Source organism: Dermochelys coriacea, chromosome 7, assembly GCF_009764565.3.
Source record: "Dermochelys coriacea isolate rDerCor1 chromosome 7, rDerCor1.pri.v4, whole genome shotgun sequence".
NCBI lineage: Eukaryota > Metazoa > Chordata > Testudines > Dermochelyidae > Dermochelys > Dermochelys coriacea.
Window position 1 is genome coordinate 56,396,667 of NC_050074.1, and position 21,164 is coordinate 56,417,830.

The following is a 21,164-nucleotide window of genomic DNA, read 5'->3' on the forward strand; positions in this document are numbered from 1 at the left end:
AGATGACCCTTAGTTAGATAGCGTGCAAAGTACAAGAGCAGGACCAGATGCTTTACAAGAGTTCAGTGAAAAAGTTGCTGGATAAAAATATAAATAAGCACATGAAGTTGCAGTTGCCTCTGCTCAATAGCTAGCCCACGTCCAGGCGAGTTCTTCCTCATGAGGAGTCAGGGTTGTAAGGGGGAAGTCATTCTTAGCTTTTTTTGCTAAATTCAAAACATAGGCCAGATACAAAGGAGAGTGATAAAAACCACACACTTTATTAACCAAATTCACATGTCACACAGTAACTAGTTCAGATGCAGTTGGAGTGGATTTGTAGATCTGGTTCAGAGACATTTCCATGTCTTTGCTGGTAGCTGCTTTGCAAGTCTTGTAACAATCAGGACAAACACCCAGACAGCTTCTTCCCACCTTTCTACAGCTTGCCCTGGTCTTGGGGGATGGGTATACCTGCAAAACTCACTGAAACTGAGGGGAGTCATAGGTCCTCAGCACTTTTACAAGGCCCTATGCAACACTGCAGTAAGCTAGAGATGGATTCTGCAGAACTCCAGGGGCAGGAAGGCAGAGGCAGCATCTGGTGAATTAACTGAGGTTATTTAATATAAATATGAATACATTCTACACTGCCACCCAGCTTGCCCTGTGCTGCAGAGCTCCGGAATGAAGATGTAGCAATTGTCAAGAGGAAACTGACACTTTAGGAAGCTGGGTAGGATGAAACTGGAGGGAAGGTAGTTTGGGATTGCAGAACAAGCAGTTTAGCTGGAAGTTTTTTCCAGATTACCTTTCACATCACTGACCAATGACATTTAAACTGCTGTCATTAGATTTCAGAGTGTACATCCATCTGAGCTAAATAAGGTGTTAACTCAGAGCTATTGCTTTGGCTGTCTGTAGACTGAGGCAGACAGTACCGCACTACTTTACATTCAATTCAGAGTAATGTTTTCTTCATAACTAACACCCAGAAACTTAAAAATGAAAGCTCTGATTTGGCTGCATAATTCTGCACTTGGAAAGACTGCAGCAAGTTTTGATGCTGTAGAACAGGGGTCGGCAACCTATGGCATGCGTGACAAAAGGTGGCATGTGAGCTGATTTACAGTGGCACTCTGCTGCCGGGCCTGCTTAGCCCGCTGCCGACCTGGATGGACGGAACCCCGGGCTGGCAGCAGGCTGAGCGAGGCCAGCAGCTGGGACCCCACCTGGCAGGGGCCTGTGGACGGAACCCCAGACCGGCAGTGGGCTGAGCCGCTCAGCCCGCTGGTGGTCTGGGGTTCCGTCTGCCGCCCCCACTGCCGGTCTGGGGTTCCATCTGCCGGCCCCTGCCAGCCAGTGTCCCTTTCAGCCCACTGCCAGTCTGTGGTTCCGTCTACCAGCCCCTGTAAATACAAAATGTATTAGTGGCACATAAAACCTTAAATTACAGTGCATAAATGAAGACTTGGCACACCATTTCTGAAAGGCTGCTGACCCCTGCTGTAGAGTAAGCTGGGCCCTGCTAGTTACTTATAATAAATGTATTGCTATTAAAGCTAGCATCACCAAAGCCCTTTTGCAGTGTCAGAATGCAAGTCCCAAGGGGAGGGGTTTCTGGAGTGAGCTTTCCCCAGGCAGAGATCAGTGCAGTGGGAGCCGCTCAGCACCCTCCAGTAAGGGGTGAATTCTCTTCCAGCATTGCCATCCAGACAGGGAATCTGAAAGAGGTCACATGCTGAGGTGCAGTGGACATCAGCAGCAGAACAGCTGAGGAATGAGGAAGCGTAAATTGATTCCATTGAAATAGAAAGAACAGCTTAAATCCTGAAAATCCATACTTCTGATTCAACACGGTACTAGAGTCAGTGCCTTAGCAAGGGAACCTGGACTCCAAAGATTCCTGGCTTCATTAACACTCATTGCTGTTTCTCCAGGGACTCTTACCCTTTATTTTCCCGTTCAAGGAAGAGGACACTGGTTGCCTTCAGTCACAAGTCACAGCATGCACGAAGGGATGGGCTTCACCCATCTTGATTTTAGGAGGAAAAACTCTTGCCTCCAACTGTTTACAACATAAAGCAGCTTTTGTCTTGGTGTCCCCTGGGAGTTAGTGATCAGGGCTTCAGCCTCCTCCAGTGGCACAGCTGCCTGAAACAGACAGGTGCTTTGACTAGAAGAGGCAATTCCTGCGATGGAAGTTGGGGGCTAGGAGGAGGGGCTGCATTACACAGTGACAAGTCTTTGCACAATGTTAGTCTTCAGAACACTTTACAAACAGTAAGCCTCAAACCCCATGGGAGGTAGGTCAGTATCATTCCCCATTTTACAGGTGGGGAAACCGAGGCACAACATGGTGAAATGATTTGCCAAAGGCCACAGAGAGAATCTGTTAGAATTGGGGCTGGTACCCAGGCCTGCACACAGACCTCAATTAATAAAGCATCAGAAGCTTTAAATTGGCCCACTGAGATTAGCAGCTATGCCAGTATTCCAATCGGAGCGGTTCCCTGTACTCACAACGCGGAAAGCAGGTTTTTAAAAGTGCAGCTGTGTACATTAACTCCAAGGTCCAGCTTGGGGACAACCCTTCCAGTCTCATGAGGGGCATTGGTATTTCGGCTCCAAGATCACAAAGCCAGATTTAAACACCATCTTCGCCCATCCGCTATTAAAAGTTGAGGTAATCACAAGTGGCAGGATGTCGGAGGGGGAACATCTCGGCAAGCAGCCCAGACACACATGTTCATACCAAAATGAGCATCATGACGAGTTAATGAGACCATCACTGGGGTGAGATCAATTTCTGAGCTAGTTACTTGGAGCTTGGCCTCTGGCTTTTAGCAGCAGGTCCCAGGGCTTTTCATTTCCTGCAATTAGCACATGGGAGAGTCGGGAGGATCTTCATTCTGTCCTAGCTAGGCAGTCTAGATATGTCCTGGGGACTGTCCCTTTCCCTTCTTGCCCAGTTGGGGTTCACAGTTCTAACCCAGGAAAGAGGAGAATTCTTGTCATCCAAGAGAAAAATGAAATGCCAAGTCAAGCCAGCTAGCTTGGGGGGGCAGGAGAACCCTTAATACAAGGTCAGTACCTGTGAGCTTTCAACCCCTTAGTTCAAGCCCCCTGGACTCTAAGCCAATCAGGACAACCAAGGCTTCCCAGTTGTTACTGGAACCTCTCTCCCATATCCCCTGGCCAGTTCCTTGCAGGAGAAAGATTCAGGTACTTGGGAAAACTAGGGTGTTTTCCCATTCAATGCAGCCACCATTGCCATGTCCTGCCCCAGCAAGTTGTTGAATTCAAGGGTCTCCCTCTAGCTGGCAATAGCACCCGATCTTGGGCTCCCAACCCTTTCCTGCAGAGCTGGTATGGCCAGATATTGTGCAACAGGCATGCAACCACCCCTTGTGTGTGAAGCTCATGCCAGGGAGCAGACACTCCTTACCCTTAAGAAAGTTTGGCCTTGGAGAACAGAAGGGAAGATTAGCTCTGTGCAAGAGACGCACAACACAACCTCGGAGGTGGGGGGGGGGGGGGGGAGGATGGATTGGCAGGACAGAAGAGGGAGAACCTGAAATTCAGTGATGGGTTCTTGACACTCCAACCCTTTCTCTCTGGTATTCACAGCCTCTCCAGTTCTTTTCCCCCATTCCCTCTAAAGTCTGCAGAGCAAAGAGCACTCAGGCTTTGGCTGGAAGGCCCAGGGAGCAGCCCCCTCTGAGGCAGATACCGATGCCTCTTCATAGGTTCAACAGCAGAAGTACTGGTAGCAAGCTATTTCTTCCCCCCCAGCGTCATCACACCAGGCCTGTAATGAGCCCGAGTGCCAACAGCCTAGGGAGTAGGAGTCCCAGAATTCCCAGCTGCACTCCTCCCACTGGTGTTAGTCCCCTTTTGTTTTGCCCCTCCCCTTAAAGTATGCCTTGCAAAAGAAGTGACAGAAGAGCACCAGGTAGCTGAGATACATTATGGACGACCAGAATATTTGTTCCCAGGAGGTTGAGCAGATGCCATCCTGCATCCAGGAGTATGCCATGATGCTCACTGCTGTGCCCATCACCATCTGCAGGATCTGGGTAACGGTGATCACCATGGCAAATGGGCGTGGCACCCTCAAGCCCGCTGCCCGTACTGTGTAGTAGGAGTACATGAAGGCGTGGACACCGTAATTCATGGTCATGAACCAGCCACCACCGGCTACCATGTCCTTATAGGCATACCAGGTGTAGAGCAGCACTGTGACATGGTGGTACCAGTGGAGGAAGATGAGCCGTTGCTTCCGGAGAATGATGAACACCGTGTCACCTTGGGAGACAGACATCACTGGTCAGATAAGGCAAAGCAGCTGATGTGTTTTCAGGGTGCAGCGAAGAAATAAATCCATCACCTCACTCAACACCTCACTCAACCCAACCAGAACTTTTATTCAGCCCAGATTATTTCCATGCTCCAAGAGGACAGACAGCCCCTCCCCCCGCCAAACATGCAATGCTGCACTGAGAGAAGTAACACCATACACCTCATGGTACTGATGTTTACCCATCCCTTCTCCCTCCAGACAAAAAGTTAGTGGCAGGGTCTGGATTTGAATCCTAATTGACAGTCCTGTGTTTTATCCTGAAGTCCTCCTTCCTGTGTAAGTGACCATGCTGGGGGGACTAAGCTAGATTGAGGTTACCTGGGAGGTCACAGGATGGTGCTACACTGTCTGCACTGAACTACAGTGGGTAGAACAAGGGAGACAACTTAGATTGGCTGAATCAGCCCCTCCTGTGAAGGATTGAGCCCTTTAGAGAGTCTGCCAGTAACAAGGGAAGAGTTTATAACCACATCAGATAAAGCAAAGGAGGTTTTACACTCACCCAATTCTGGTACTTTGCTTAGGACAAACATATATGCCCAGAACTTGCTGACGGGGCCATTATAGAAGCCTGGATCACACACAGATCGCTTAAATCCACTGGTGGAGAGGACAAATCCCATGTACCCCCATGTCCTCAGGGTGCCGATGATACTGCAAGAGAGCCATATGAGCATCATGGGACATGATGAAATCACACAAGGAAGGCTGACTTCTCCCCCCCACAGAAACTCTGCCAACTCCATCCCCTCCACAGGAGAAGTAGGAAGCCTAAGTAATCAGCCTCCTGCCCTGCTGGGTGACGGATACTGTATTTACTCCAGTTACTGATCCTCCTCGTCTTGGGAAGCATAGATTTGAATACCCTGTCTCGCTAGCAGAACTACTGGACCCTACTCAGACAGGGGCAACCATCCATCCAGCCACAGGTCCCCAGGCAGCTCTGCCAACCCATTTCACTCCTGAGCCTGCAGCACCCCCTGCCCAAGTCCTACTCCAAGTTCTTCCAGGGCATCTCAACAGTGAACTACCACACGCTCTGATATTCCAGTCTCTTCTCCCAGTTCTACCGATACCTCTGAGCAGGAGTTTCAGCATGTCAGGCCAGGCGTGGGCCTCAAATGAGCAAAAGATACAAAAACCACTACACATCTGAATCATAACTGGAAGTCTGAATTAGGCAAAGAGCCACCAACTCAACTTGCTTATCTCAGCCCCTACAATCAACATGCACAAATGCCATTCTAAAGATTCACTGCCTAACCCAGTTCCTAGTGTCCGTAAGGCACATTGCAGAACTCCATGCACACATGGCACAGAGAGCTACATGATGTGATCTGACTGGAACTCGGTATCACCAGTGCTAGATGGCTGGCTCAGTTTACAGACCAAGAAGTGATCTAAGAGCTTGTACTGCAGGGCAAACCCCAGCTGGGATCTCAAAAATCCATTTCTTAACAGCTGCATGGGCTCTGCACTGCGGGCAGGAATCAACACTTGTTTGGGTCTGGAAAGTGATCAGCACAGACTTCGAGGTCTGCTATATGCTAGAAATACTAACCAGGTAAGACAATAAGGAGCCATGTTTTAACCCTGGTAGATACCTAGACTAAGCCATGGTTCCCCTCTCCTTCTCCACACAGCAAGAAATCGAGAGGTTGACAAACGTATTTCAACAGCAGTTTTTTCCACTTCACACAGAGCTGGTCTAAGCTACAAAAGTTGACAGGGACAGCTAAGCAAGTCTTGAACACAGTTTAGCTGCAAGTGCAGACTAATTGCATTCAGCACCATTTTAGAAACTGAAGCTTAGAGGAGGCCTTTGCTAGAGCTGAGTTAATAATGGATTTTTTCGGTTCAGTGGCAGAGACAAAAAGCAACCCGCCTCCCCCCAAATTGTTTTAGAATGAACCAAAACTGACACTTTTGTTCTTCCTTGCAAAACGAAAATGAAAAAAATCGTTTCCAGTCAAATGAAACATTTTATTTAACCTGGAAATTTTCATTTCTTTATTTAGGGTGTTTTTTTTACTCATCTAAAAAGTTTCGAAACAAATCTAGTGACATTTCAAAATGAAATGAAGTCAAAGCCTTTCATTTCAAAAGTGTTAGAGCAAACCATTTTGACTTAGAAATTTCTTTTTATTCATTCAGTGCTATTTGCTGAATTTGATCCAAATTCACAAATAGTTTCAGTTGCCCCCACACTGCATTTATCAGCGAATAAACTATTCAGCCAAAAAGTACCAGGTAGCTCCTGTCTTGCCAGCATCCACCCCAACTGTGGCTATCCTCCCGAGAGCTGAGCCACTTGTAGTGAGTATTTCAGGAAAAGGCTAATGTACACAAAGCATTGGAGCCATAACCGCATGGCTGAGTAGGAAAGCTTCCGAATATCCCTGGTGTGATGACCAACATCAGACTGAAAGCAGGCTGAGTTGATGTAAGCAGTTGTGGTTTTTCCACCTAGAACTGCCTTGTCAGAATGACGCCACCAATAAAATGTCAAACAAGAGATAAGAAGCTGAGGACTGTATCACAGCAACCTTGTGTATACAAATGCAAGGCTTTCTGCATACCTGATGCCAAGCAATGGCTCCTGGGAAACCAAGACAACAAGTGAAGAATATGTGCTCCCTGCCCCACCTTCGGCTTCAAGTATTTGAAAGAGATGCTCAGGCAGGCCAAAAAGTACCCCTTAATATTGTGGGCTGGCTCCCCAAAGCTGTCAGTCATTAAAGTGGGGATATGGCTTCACAATGATTGTGCATGCACTATCAGTGCCAGAGCTTGCATGTGCCAGGTCACTGCATAGCAAGGTATCATTCTAGCTTCCCACATCTTTCCCTACCTCCTCCACCCTTACGTGGACCACACAGGCCAGTCAGAATCCAGCATCACTCCCAGCCAGCTCCATCCCCCTCATGTTTCAGCATCTTAACCTCATGAGGATGATGGTCTCACTCTGCCAAACCAGCCAGAGCTGCAGTAAACAGGTGCTGAGAGGAGGGTGAGAAAACTGAAGGATCTTGGCTTGGAGACCTAAATTACAGAGCAAAGCTATGGTTGAATCATTCTCAGCAGGCTCCTATCAGAGTTCCCACAGGAAGCAAGAGTTGCCAGCACAGTTTATAGACTACTTAAAGACAAAGAACTGAATCTTTTACACAGAGACCTTAGATGGAAGATCCTTATCTCGCTTTTATGATGCGTGTTGCTGAAACTCCAAAAATAATACCCCGTTCACAAAAGAAATGTGTTTAACAAACCATCTTATCCTTGCTGTTTTGCTATTCAGCTTTTATCCTCACTGCTGCAAAAAAGTATTAAGTTTTCCCACACAGGAAAATTTCCCTGAGCACCTCACAAGTGCAGTAAATATAACACAAAGAATGGTGAAGCCTATATATACACTGACACATTCAGCCAGCTTGTGCCGATGGCTAGAGAAGAGCTGGCAATCCTTTCATGTTCTTCTCTGGATTCAGAGGGTCTCAGCTCAAAGAGCGAGGTAGGGATCATACACTTCTCTATTCACCCCTCAGTTTTCAGGATTATGTACCTCAAGACCAGGCTAGCTGGGCCCTGCACAGCAGGGGCAGATCTTTGCCTCTACTCAGGGTCACGGTCAACCAGCCAACCTGGAGTAGGGATAGGCCTGCTAGTCTGCCCACCCAAGCTCTAAAAGAACTGTTCAGGGAGTGGATTTAGCAGTCAAGTTCAAGGTCTTGGTCCTTATCTTCAAGCAGCTCCAGCACCTGGGCCCAGGGTACCTAGAAGAGCCAATGCTCTCAGATGAAGACAACAGTCAACAGCTCCAAAAGGTTTCAGATTCTGTGGCGATGAGGGGAGTGTAAGAACGCGTACAGAAGAGCACAGAAGCCTTCAGCCCCAGCATGGCTCATCTCATCTTCAGATCCCCATGCTTCCACTCTCTAGTTCAGGCGGAGTTTTGCCGAGTGTCAGTGCCCTCAGTTTTGCCCAAAGGCGGCCACAACGGAGCACAGTGCCTTCTCCCCCCGACACTGCTGCCTGCCTGCCACAGACCAAGGCAGCGATCTCCCATGGGCACGGCCTGCAGCTGTTGGTGGGGAAGGCAGAGAGAAGCCTTGCAGGGATGGGCTCAAGACCAGAGGGCTCAGGGCGGGGGGAGAGGGGGGGAAAGAGAGGGAAAAAAAAAAAAAAGAAGACTTCACAGGACCCTTCCCCCCCATTTTGGGATCACTTCTACAGGGTTAAGAAATGGGGGAGGGGAGAGGAAGATGTTAAAATAAGGACTAAAATTAAAGCCCCATGGCCAGGCTGTGGTTCAGCAGTTTATCAAAAACCTACTGCCCCTTCGGAGTTAGCATCCATGTCTCTCTCCAGGGTCAGCTGGCACGGTGGGACTCTATGGCTGCCCAGTAATCACCAGCAGCAGAATAAAGCGAGAGATACCATTCTTACCTGAACAGGGCCAGGCTGAGTGACCACAGGACCAGTGGCTTGCGCAGGTCGTACCCTCTCCGCTGCTTCATGACATGCTGGCCTCCAAAGATCAGCAGCACGTAAGCCAAGGCGAAGGAGAAAGATTTACGCCTGTGAGCGGAGAAGAAGAGTTCTCAGACGGGCTGGCACGTGGTATAGCACAGACGTGCCCCCTGCTCCTGATGGGGGCTTTGCTAGCCCGGACTAGGAGGAATCTAATGGAGCCCTGCACTCCCATGGGTATCTGCTGTTCCCCTAGCTGTAGTTGCGAGGAGCAGGCCTTGACCATAAGTGGAGCTGGTAGAAATACCCTTGGTGAGGGAAGGAAAAGAAAGGGGATCTCTTACATTACGGAGACTTCCACAATGCTGCCCTGCCCCTTCAGATGCCAAGTGAGGGCTCAGCTGGCAAGGATTTTAAGCTGAGAGAAAAGGGCAGTTTTATTCATTTACAGACTAGTTCCTTCACTGTAATTTCTGAGGAGGCCAGAGTTTCTTGTTTTGTACCAAGAAGCTCTTAGTGCATGGAGGAAAGGGACAGTGTTCTACACAGGCAGCGCTGGGGGCTGAACCTCAGAACAGACGTGGCTGAAAAACATTATTCTGTTGTACTATGATGTGTTCTGGCCTTAGCTTCCCAGATTTGGACCCCCATTTTTGATATTCCATTCATATAATGCAGTCCTATTAAAAAAAAAAAAAAAAAAAAAAAAAAAAAAGCACAGCCTGACAATTCACCAATCTGGACAAAATCCAGTCCCCTATACTGGCCATCAGAATACATTTCTGAAGAGTTAAATTATCTTTAAAAAAAACTAAAGAATTATCTCCGTGGGTAGCTAGAGTTTCACAAGCCTTTCATCTCAGAGTCCTTTACAAAGCCTATACCAGCTCACACAGCCCCACTGAAATGCAGCCCCAGCAGCACACAGTAATGTAACAGGACAGGAAGCTCCTCTTTGGAACCCCCTCTTCAGGTAGTTGAAAGCAGCTATCAAATCCCCCCCTCACTTTTCTCTTCTGCAGACTAAATAAGCCAAGTTCCCTGAGTTTCTCCTCACAAGTCATGTGCTCCAGTCCCCTAATCACTTTTGTTGCCCTCTGCTGGACTCTTTAGAAGAAGGATGTGGAAAAACTGGAGTGTGGGGCCCAAAACTGGACACAGTACTCCAGATGAGGCCTCACCAATGCCGAAAAGAGGGGAATGATCACTTCCCTCAATCTGCTGGCAATGCCCCTACTTATACAGCCCAAAATGCCACTGGCCTTCTTGGCAACAAGGGTACACAGTTGACTCATATCCAGCTTCTCGTCCACTGTAACCCTAGGTCCTTTTCTGCAGAACTGCTGCCTAGCTACTCGGTCCCTAGTCTGTAGCTGTGCATGGGATTCTTCTGTCCTAAGTGCAGGACCCTGTCCTTGTCGAACCTCATCAGATTTCTTTTGGCCCAATCCTCTAATTTGTCTAGGTCCCTTTGTATCCTATCCCTACCCTCCAGGGTATTTACCACTCCTCCAAGTTTAGTGTCATCCGCAAACTTGCTGAGGGTGCAATCCATGCCATCCTTCAGATCGTTAACGATAATCATTTGAGAACCACCACCAGAATGTGCATGCTCTGCACAGACCACAAACTTCAACTCCAGCCATCATAAGTCATATCCCCATCCAGGGTAAGAACCAAAGCAACCAGGTCCCTCTTCAACCATGCAGGAGGAAGGTCTACATTCCTTTCTCTGATCCTAGGCCAATTCAGCCTAGATCTAACGTTCTTTAGATTAGCTAGCTTCCAGGACCCACTGCAATGGGCTTACCAGATACCTGGGCAAAAGTGACATTGCCGTGAGAGAATCCCTGCTCTTTGCCCCAGTATTGTTCGAATTCACACTGCAGTCATAGGGACGCCTGGTCTACGTGGACTGAAAATGCCAGATGTTTTACAGAGATGTTCGATGGATGGAGAGAGGCATTCAGAACAAGTCTCCGGGGATACAGCAGAATTATAGTTTGAAATGTGATCCACAGTATACTATAGAGAAGACTGTACTCCTAGGTCAGGAATCTGTATGAAAGGTACTTATGCCCTAGGAGAATCTGTACTTCAATTGAAATTCAGGCTACCACACAAGACTTGCAACCCTAGAGACTTGAGTCCAAGTTAAATTCTACTTAGTTTAACAGCAAAGAGGTTGCAGGTCTCAAGCTGTGGCCTGGTGGGCAGTATACCCCTGGACTGGAGTAGCCAGGAGACTTAGATGCATGAGCAGAGCTGGCTGGCTGGGAAAAAAGCAGGATATGTTACAGGTCAGGGTTGTGGTATATTGGCAGAGATGTGCTGCCTTCTCCCCAAACAAAACAAGATTAATAGATTAAGGCTAGAAGAGACTGTCATGACCTGACCTCCTGCATACAACAGGCCACAGAACTTCACTGAGAGAGATGTAGCTCAGCAGGTACCGCTAATGAACACCACTTGCCTGCACTAGGCTTTGCTCTAGCCAGCACCTCCCTTTAAGCACTACATGCTGAAGTTAAAACCAAAACAACATGGCAAAAAATGAAGTTCCCAGCCCACACTAGAGCAACTCTGCATCACAAAGTCACCCCTGCCCCCCAACTGTATCCAAATCACTGCAAAGGTAGGCTTCGGGCAGTAGTATCCCCACACCAGGAAGTGCCAAGGCATCCCGAGAAGTAGTAGTGAACCCAGCTCAGCCAGAGTTAAGCTTCCATGATATCCAGTGTTTGCTAAAGAGGCGGCAGCAGGTTGTTTGTACTAATCAAGAACTGGATTAATCCTTCCTTCCCGCTGAGCCTGCACAGGGGTGTGTACCCAGCAAGCACTGGCACTGACAGCTGGTGCCAGAGGCATTGCAAGGGTGGAGTCGACATTTCACTGATCTGCAGTGCTGCCAACGGCTCTGTGATTCACAGCTTGCGAGCGGAAGAGAAGGGGCTGAATGGCTGCATTTGGTCATCACCCCAAGGGTTCTCTGACAAGACCCTCTGCTCTCATGAGCTCTGTATCCAAAATGCCAGAGATCCAGCCTATAATTCAGGAGCACAGGTCTCCACACTCCAGCCATGACTCACCCCTCAGCACTATAAACCACACTGGAATTGGGACCCTGGTTTAACAGAGAAATTCCCCAAATTGTGATACAGGGCCCACTGAGCATTTGCTAGTGAAAAGAGAGCCAGTCACATGGCTCTCACACCTCTCCTACAACTGCTAAGTTTCATTAGAAGGCGTTGAGAAAAATACACTCAATACTTCTATGTGACTTTTCCGCCTAAGCAATCGCAGTTGTCAGAGGCATGCTACATGATGCCAAATGGAAGAGGAAGGTATGCAATATGCTCTGGACCCTGCTACGTGAAAGTATGAAAGACTCCTAATTTAGTGAGTTTCAGAACAAACAAGAAATCTCACTGCTCCACTCTCTCAGGCAAGCTACTCAACTTTTCATCTGTCCTGTAGAGGTGGGAGAAGGTGGGTGACAACTCCAGCCACCTCCGCAGAATTCGGAGGCAAGAAAAATGGCAGGTTGTCCCAGCTCTTCCTCAACAGGCCTATCACCCCAGTAAGAAAGGAACTTAAAAATCGCTCACTAACAGGAAAGTATCAAAGAGTACGGGGACACTGCAAAAATACCCAGCAGCGAGTTTTAGAGCTTGGGTCAGCTGACTCTGGCTCATGCTACAGGGCTAAAAATGTGTAGACATCAGTGTAGACATCCCCCCTGGGCTGGAGCTGTGCTCTGTGATCCACTCACTTGCCAGGATCAAGCCCTATCAGGAGCATCTACACTGCTATGTTTAGCCCTGTAGCATGAGCCCCAGTTCAGTTGACCAGGCTCAGACTTACTGCCAGATTTTTTTCCTTTTGCAGTGCAATTGTACCTAGAGGGCAGCTGACTCAGTGAAGAAAATCCAAGTGGGACTAAGGTCATATCTCAGCCACTTTCTATGGAACAGTCCAGAAAACACCCCTCTCCACAAGACACCCCTAGAGTAAACAGCTACTCCCAGCACTGACTAGTTGTGCATGACGCATGCTGACCTTTGCACCCATCCGTTTCCATTCCCGCCTACTTACTGAACTCCTGCCAAGTGCTGCCAACATGAAGCTGCAGAGCACAGATGGGGTTGAACACCGGACCCATATCAGCCTGAGCAGCCCCAGGGGAACGCTCTGGTGGCGGTTTGTGTGCAGCTTCATCTTCAATATCAAGGAGGACTGCTGTACGCAGCAGGCGATCTGGTAACCTCACAGACATGTATGCTGAGGAGTCAACATAATCCCCTCTCAAGGGGCTGTGCTCATTTGCTAGAAGACTTCACACACTCCTCACCCTACTGGAGGGAGACAGGTCTGAGAAACAGTTCAAGCACTACTGTTGCCCACACCGGCTCTAAGGCCCAAGATTCAGCTGGCAATTCTCCTGCCTCTCACCCCAAACCCAGCCTCCCAGGCTATTCCAGGTGGGCGTTCAGTCCCATGAGAGCAGTGAAATCCATGGGGTCTGGGTTCCACCAAGGATGAACAGGGCCCTATCTGTGGAGGGTAAGAGTGGACAGAAGTTTCCTGTTAAACAGAAAGACCCTTGTGCCACGGCCAAAAGAGAAGGAAGATGCTCCAGTTCCTCAGGAAGCTCAAGTTACATCCACAGAGTCGCAGCTAATATGAAGCTCACACTAACACACGGTAGTAGCCATCACCAAGCAGTATTTTAAGCAGCCTGGTGATACTGAAGCCCCCTGTGGCTGTACATAAATATAATACCAAGTGAGCTCAGGGATGCATTGTACTAGGCTCTCTACATACCAAGGAAATAGCCCTTGTCCTGGTGAGACAAGAGTGACCAAGGGCAGGCTGGAAGTACTACTAGATACATTTAAGAGATGGGAAACTGAGTCAGATTAAGCAATGTACTTGGTCACGCTAAATCTGAGGCAAAGCTGGCTTCCCAATTCCTAATCCAGTGCTTTGACCACAAAACCATCTTTCCTGGCTTGGCAGCATTGCCTGGTACTGAGCAGAACCATCAGCCAATCCCAACACACAGTCAGCCACCAGGAAAGGGGCCTCCTTCACAAGAATACTTATCAGGCACTTTCATTTTATAAATCTGAATTTAGACTCTAATCCAGCTCTCAGTGCTGACAGTATATGGGTGTGAAGCAGATCTCGGACACCAGGGGGTGTACGTGGCACAGCACACTTGGGCCAAACAGCATCTTACCAGTTAAGACAATGCCACATGTTGGAAAGCCATGACCAGGAGAGAGTTAGATTGATTTCTCTCCTACAAGCCACTGCTTCATTTTGAGGAAGTGAGGTCTCAAAAGCAGGATGGTAGATAGCTCAAGAAGAGAGGCGTGTGTTAATTTCACAGGGCAAAGATGCTCTCTCTACTCCAAATGAGCCACTGCCAATGCAAACAACATTGGCCTGACTGGGGTAGTATTGGTGGCTTGGTTAGGACATAGTAGGCCTAGCTGCCATTTGAGCTGTAATTGATAAGTGGATGAAAGCTTACAAAAAAATCACAGTAACATAAAGAAAGGTGATCGAGAAGAGATTGAATATGTATTAACAAAAGAGGGCTGCTGCTCTGACCCAAGGACCCTGCTGAGGTCACAACTTGCAAACAAGAGGAGCCTGAAACCAGAAGTTAAACAAACTTGGTGGATTGGAAGTCAGGCTGAACTGGGACTCTAGAGAATGACAAAGATCATTGGCTCCTGAGGTGTTTGCTTAGGAAATATCAAAAGTCCTCTACTTTGTTCCAGAATCCTCCAGGTTCACAGGGGAAAGATGTCAACATGTCAGTAAGGACATTGGACCATCACTGCCGAATCAGTGAGGACTCCAATTTGATTAACGGAATCTTCCACTATTTCTCACCTGGTGTGGAGATCAGCTGTACTGCATGGCATCAGCACAATGGCATGAAGCAGTCTAGCTTGCCCGAGAGAAACCAAAGAAAGAGGCACCTGCCAAAACCTGCCAGGTGAGGGAAGCATGCTAGGGCTCAGAGGTGTTACACACATTGGCCGCAACAGGTGCATGAGCCATCTGTGACTGACTTGTGAATGTCAACAGACAGCCATTTTTCTCCATCCTGCTCTTTTGGGTCTGTTAAAGGCAAGAGTAACTTTAATAGCAAACAGCGAGTTCAAGGTCCAGCAACAGAATTAACATTTTCCCTACCCCCCACAAGGAGGGCTCTAAGGTCTGGTCTACAGTGGGGGTGGGGAGAATCAATCTAAGTTATGCAACTTCAGCTACTTAAATAATGTAGCTGAAGTTGACGTACTTAGATCTACTCACAGTGTCTTCACGGCGGTAAGTTGACTGCTGACACTCTCCTGTCGACTCCACCTGCGCCTCTCACCCCAGTGGAGTACCGGGGTCAACAGGAGAGAGCTCGGTGGTTGATTTATCACATCTAGACTGGATGTGATAAATTTACCCCCGCTGGATCGATCACTGCCCGTCGATCAAATGGGTAATGTAGACAAGCCTTAAGGCAGTGGTTTTCAAACTTTTTCCTGGTGACCAAGTTGAAGAAAATTGTTGATGCCCATGACCCAGTGGAGCCGGGGATGAGGGGTTTGGGAGGGGCTCAGGGCTGGGGCAGAGGGTTGGAGTGCAGGGTCAGGGCTGTGGTCAGGAATGAGGGGTTCAGGGTGTGGGAGGGGGCTCTGGGGTGGGGCCAGGGATGAGGGCTTTGGGGTGCAGGAGGGGGCTCTGGGTTTGGGGAGGGCTCAGGGCTGGGGTACGTGAATGGGCACAGGGGTGGTGCACAGGCTTACCTGCGGCGGCTCCTGGTCAGCAGCGCAGCAGAGGTGCTAAGGCAGGCTTCCTGCCTGTCTTGGCACTGCAGACTGCACTGCACCCTGCAAGTGGCCAGCAGCAGGTTCAGTTCTTAGGTGGAGGTGCACAAGTGGCTCCACGCAGCTCTTGCCCACAGGCACTGCCCTCCAGCTGTGTGGAGCCTGGGCTCGGGGTGGGGTCAGTGCATGGAGCCCCATGGCTCCCCCACCTAGGAGCCAGACCTGCTGCTGACTGCTTTCGGGGCACAGCGCAGTGTCAGAACAGGTAGGGACAAAGGTGGGGTAGCTGGGCAGCACCACTGATGGTATTTTTAATGGCCTGGTTGGCAGTGCTGACCAGAGCTGCTGTGACCCAGTGCCTTATATTCTGCGACCCAGCACTGGGTCGCAACTGCAGTTTGAAAACCACTGATCTAAGGGACTTTGGTAAGAAACTCTAAGATAAGGGATGAACAGACACTCTCTGAAAGAGGATTTTGGTGAGTTTTGCATAAGATTTGTTTTGTGAATAACTGTTTAATTTTGATTTCAAAATGCTTGGTTTCATTTTGAATTCTTCCATCTATTCCATTAATAAAAACTTAGATTTGGGATGAATCTCTCCTCTCCCATAGCATTTTTGCCACGGGACTAAGCAAGCGAAAGTTTCTCCTCCAAATCTAAACCATACTTTCATAATTTAACATTGTGTTAATGACGCTGTCACTGCATCCATGACAGCCAGCCCATTCATTCCATCAAATGCTTACAACAGTTCACCACAAAGTAATCAAATGCTCTGGCATTTTGAGGAGACACCCCTCTCCAAGGAAGTTTCACTCTGAGCCTCTCCCACTCATGGCTTAAATCCTTCTAAACTGCACTAAACCAAGAACAAACAAGTTAAGTTTGCTCCAGAGATTGTTACCAACCCTGTATTTCTCAGGAGCTGAAGGAGAGCCTGCGTAAGCTAAAAATCTGGTCTCTCTCACCAACAGAAGTTGGTCCAATAAAAGAGACTACTTGACCCCACCTTTGTCTCTCTCTCCCAACCCATATTTCCATGCTAGGAACCAGGAATGCACAATAGATGTCCCAATGGAAACAGGGTGTGGTCTATTCTTTTAGAATTAGCATTCCCAAACAGCAAGCCACTATTTTTACTCCAGGTCAGGGAGAGATTTTGAAAGGGGGAGAGGCGTGTGCTGTGGACATTTGTCATCTAATCTCAGCATGCAGAAGAAATATTTATGAAGTTCAATGCAACTCAGATGTTTTAAAGTTCTGGTGTCTAATTAGCTGGACCTAAACCAAAACCCTGGACGCAAACCACTTCAGGCCTTTGCGGGCTTAGAATCCTGACAAATCTCGTGGCTCCGTGCAAATCTTAGCAGGCCAGGAAAAGCCTATTGGTTGCCAGCCCAGAAATACCAAGTGTGGACAAATCAAACGCAGCTGCAACCTGTCACCCCACATGGGAAGATCCTGGGTACGTCAATTTGCATGTGGCTGAACTGAAGATGCAAATGAAACATGGCCTCCTAGTTCTACTCAAGTTTCCCTGTAAATTCCAACTGCAGAAGTGAATGGATTTCCCTGTTTCACGGTGTAACTCCTCCTCTGGCCGTTTACATTGCTACCGTACCACGTACCACGAGGCTAGCAGCATACAGGCTCTTCCTGTTATGAGGCACGGCATGGGGTGATGCTGCTGTTCAGCAGCATGTGGAGAAAGAGACAGGAGAGCAGTTTTCATTTTCAGCCTCCAGCTGGATGTGCCTGTCAGATGACACATCAGAGTTTTAAGTACAGATTAGACCAGCAATTTTCCCTTAGGAAAGAGACAAAAATGACTTCATGACACACCTTTGCCACAAGAAAAAAAAAAAAATATAGCACCATGTTTTCTTGTCAGACATATAGGTTATCCTATGCCACATTACCTCAGTAGAAGTTTCCTAGCATGCAGGAAACTTTGTAATCTTGGGAAGACGACACTTTCAGGAAGTACAACACTGCTGTGTGGAATCAGCAGCTACTCCAAACAGGCGACATCCCTCTCCCACACGCTACCCTCATCTCCCAGAATAGTCGATTGTACATTGTTCCGGTCCTCTGAAATACCAATATACCATAGCCACCCGATGCAATTGCTTACCTCCAAACCTGCAGGCCACCTAGCTCTGTAAACTAAACATTGGCAATGCCCACTAAACCCTGCCTGTGTCTGAGGCAAAGCCCCCAGATCCAGATTCATTTTATTAGAGAAGATCTGGGGCCATAATTTTTAGAACACCTTAGATAACAGGCAAGACCTCGGTGATTGTTTTACATGTTCTACCTACAGCGTCACCTGAGCAAGGCTATTCAAAAAGCCAGAGAGCAATCACATTATGTTCAACTATGATGCAGGAAGCTTCTCTCCAAATACAGTTCTATCACCCCACCCCTAAATTCTGACCTATAGCAGCCCCTCCTGTTCCAGTCTTGGGGACAAACTGGATCAAGGCCAAGCCCCTACATACAGAACTCAGGACCTCACACATAGAGGGACTGTACCAGAAGGCTCTTTAAAGGTCATTTGTAACTGTTTTGTTTCAAGCTGCTGCTCTTCACCCTAAAATCTTTCTGCACTCAACGAATGCAGATTTGGTTAAGCAATCTCTGTACACTAGGTAAAATGGCTGAGTCATTATCCCTATTATTGCTACTCTAAAGGCGCTACTTAGGGTAGGTACCTCTATAGAGGGATAAAAGACCCACAGCATGGCTGTCACCTGGCCCAGGTCAGCTAACTCAGGACTAAAAATTGCTGTGTAGACGTTCTTTTTACAATGTACTTTTGGGTCAAGGGAAGAAGGAGAGTTCAAACAAGAATTGAGTATAAAGATGCTGCTCTCAAACATCTCCTTTGAGACACAGAAAACAATTGCACATTGAATGATGTTTTATGAAATCTAGCAATTGTTCACTAATCTTGTACAATGGGTTTCACTATTCAAGCCAGCAGCATAAGAAGTTTAATTCTTGGCTCTCAAAAGAACCTCAGTGGACTAGGTTTATGAAGATGTTGAATATGAAACTGTCACCAGCAATTTTAACTCTAAATTCATACTGAAGAAAACAGGGCAGTTAAGCTAGTTTTATTTCAGGGCAGTTGCTCTATTAACTGAGTTGCATCTCCTTCTGGAAGGCTATATGGATTTCGCTTTTGTATCTGCTCAGTTTTTCATTCAGATTACAGTTTTGTTTCCCATTTTATAATCGGGCACCTCTTTCCCAAAAGGTTGACAGAAGCTATAGGTGCACATTCTTCCCAGTTGGATCACAGATTATAAAGCCAGAAAGGCCCACTGGGTTAGTCTGAGCCACTGCATAACCAGCCTCTTACAGGACTTCCCCGATTAATTCCCATTTGAACTAGAGGAGCAGATCTCTTAGAAAAGACCCACTCCAGTGACGGAGAATCCACCAGGAGACCCTTGGTAAATTGGCCCAGTGGTGGTTTACCCTCACTATTAAAAATCCGTGCCTCTGAATGTCACGTCCAGCTACCAGCCTTGCTTACACGAGGCCTCCGCTTCGAGGAGCATCTCCGGGCTGACGTTAGGGTTTGCGCCCCTTTCGCCCAGCGGCAGCTCCGGCCCGGCTGCACGGGGCGCTCCGGCCACTGGCTCGCTTTAGCGCTGCTCGGCTCGGTGTAGCAGACGGGTCCCCGGTGCTGCACCGCAGGCTCCAGTGCAAGGTACTGCCCAGCCCGACCGAGCTCACCCCAGCCCCGGGCCCCCCGCCCCGGCAGCGCTCACCAGTTCTCCCGCATCCACTGGATCGCCTGCAGCTCGTCGAAGCGCCGCTCGAAGTCGTACTCCCGCGGGCGGGGCAGCGCGGACAGGTTGGCGCCCAGCAGCTCCATGCTGGAGGGGCTCGGGGCCGGGTCGCACCGGGCCCTGCAGAGGGAGGGAGGGAGGCGGAGGCGGCAGCCCGGCTGCAGCAACGCGGAGCGAGGGGCCCCCGGCCGCAGCCAGGCTGCAGGTGACGCGCTCCCGCCGTCAGCTCCGCCAATTGCTAGAGCTTAGACCCCGCCCCACCCGCAGCCGCGCGAGCCGCCCCGCCTCTCTACCTCCTGACTGACAGGCGGCTGCAGCCGGGCACCCCCCACCCGCCGCCGCCGCCGCCGCCGCCGCCTGGCTCCGGGCTGCCTCTCCCTTTCCGCCCCGGGGAAAGGCTGCAGCCTGGTCCTTCATCCGCCGCCACCCCAGGCCTGCGCTGCTCTTCTGAGGCGCCCAGCCCGGCTACCCGCAGAGCCGGACCTGGACCCGGACCCCACCCCGGGCACCGGCAGCAGGAAGCTCGCAGCCTACCCTATGGCCTCCCCCGACCTGCTGCGGGCGATCACTGTCTAAATGAGAAAAAAGAAAAGGAGGACTTGTGGCACCTCAGAGACTAACAAATTTATTAGAGCATAAGCTTTCGTGCATAAGTAATGCATCCGATGAAGTGAGCTGTAGCTCACGAAAGCTTATGCTCTAATAAATGTGTTAGTCTCTAAGGTGCCACAAGTCCTCCTTTTCTTTTTGCGAATACAGACTAACACGGCTGCTACTCTGAAACCTGTGATTATGCAAGTGTCTAAATCAGAGGGGCCAGAGTCCTTGGCCCTGTAAAGGTGATTTCCCTTCAGTTACACTAGTACAGCTCCTTTACCCTCAGAAGCCCCAGCCCCTGGAAGGTAGCCATCAGCTCCCCCACCCAGTACCTGATACCCTCTCTGACGCAGGCTGCCCTTTCTCCAGCCACTCCCACTGTCTCAGTAACATGCCCTCCCTTTCAGAGGGCCTGTTAACTCCAGGGGTTGCCTTAGTTGATCCAACAATGTATCATCCAAACAATATACGTAGCACGTGGATGAGGACTAGGAAGAAATTTACTCTATAGGCACTTAGAGACCAGTTGTCTGCTATGGGCTGTTTTGCGCCTTACTCTGAAGCATTTGGTCCTTGCCACGCCCAGAGACCAGACGGACCCCTGGACTGATCAGTATGGCAGTTCCTATATTTGAAAACAATGACCATAAGCAAGATTCTTGGAACACGATGAGCACGCTGCCTCACCAGTCATGTTACCTTTTCTGCATCCTAAACCCCATACGTTGTGCATTTGCTATTTTGAATAAGCTCTCAAGCGTAAGGACCATGTCTTCACACTTGTCAGAAGAGAGGCCTCCCCTTGGTGCAACACGAATAAGGCTCACAGCACTGAACAGGTTTCCACTAAACAGATGGATCATCAAACGCAAGAAGCAGAATGATGTAGAAACAAATATACAAAAGGTCAGTGCAGGGCCATCCCTGGACATTTTGGTGCCCTACACAGCCCCCTCCCCCCATCCCCCAACATGAGCTGGCAGAGCAGAGCGGGCTGGGGCTGGGTGACGGGTTGCTCCACTTCCTGCCGCCCGGCGATTGCAGGGTGGGCACGACCCCGCTCTCATGGGGTGGCGGGAAGTGGAGTGACCTGGCCCTAGCCCACTCAGC

General features: G+C 49.0%; 1 protein-coding gene across 2 annotated transcripts; it reads right to left on the minus strand.

Annotated features, from left to right (window-relative positions):
• Window positions 1-238: 238 nt before the first annotated feature.
• On the minus strand, window positions 239-19,724 carry ELOVL3 (ELOVL fatty acid elongase 3). Of its 2 annotated transcripts, XM_043518947.1 has the most exons (5): window positions 19,437-19,700; window positions 15,631-15,714; window positions 8,789-8,920; window positions 4,845-4,996; window positions 239-4,287 (listed from the first exon to the last, which is right to left on the minus strand). In XM_043518947.1, exons 1-5 carry the CDS (start codon window positions 19,541-19,543, stop codon window positions 3,866-3,868), a joined length of 897 nt encoding a protein of 298 aa, XP_043374882.1. In that variant the 5' UTR covers window positions 19,544-19,700; the 3' UTR covers window positions 239-3,865. The 2 variants fall into 2 exon arrangements, with proteins under 2 accessions (XP_043374882.1, XP_038267568.1); XM_038411640.2 differs by lacking the exon at window positions 15,631-15,714 and having other exon boundaries at window positions 19,437-19,724.
• Between the last annotated feature and the right edge of the window lie 1,440 nt (window positions 19,725-21,164).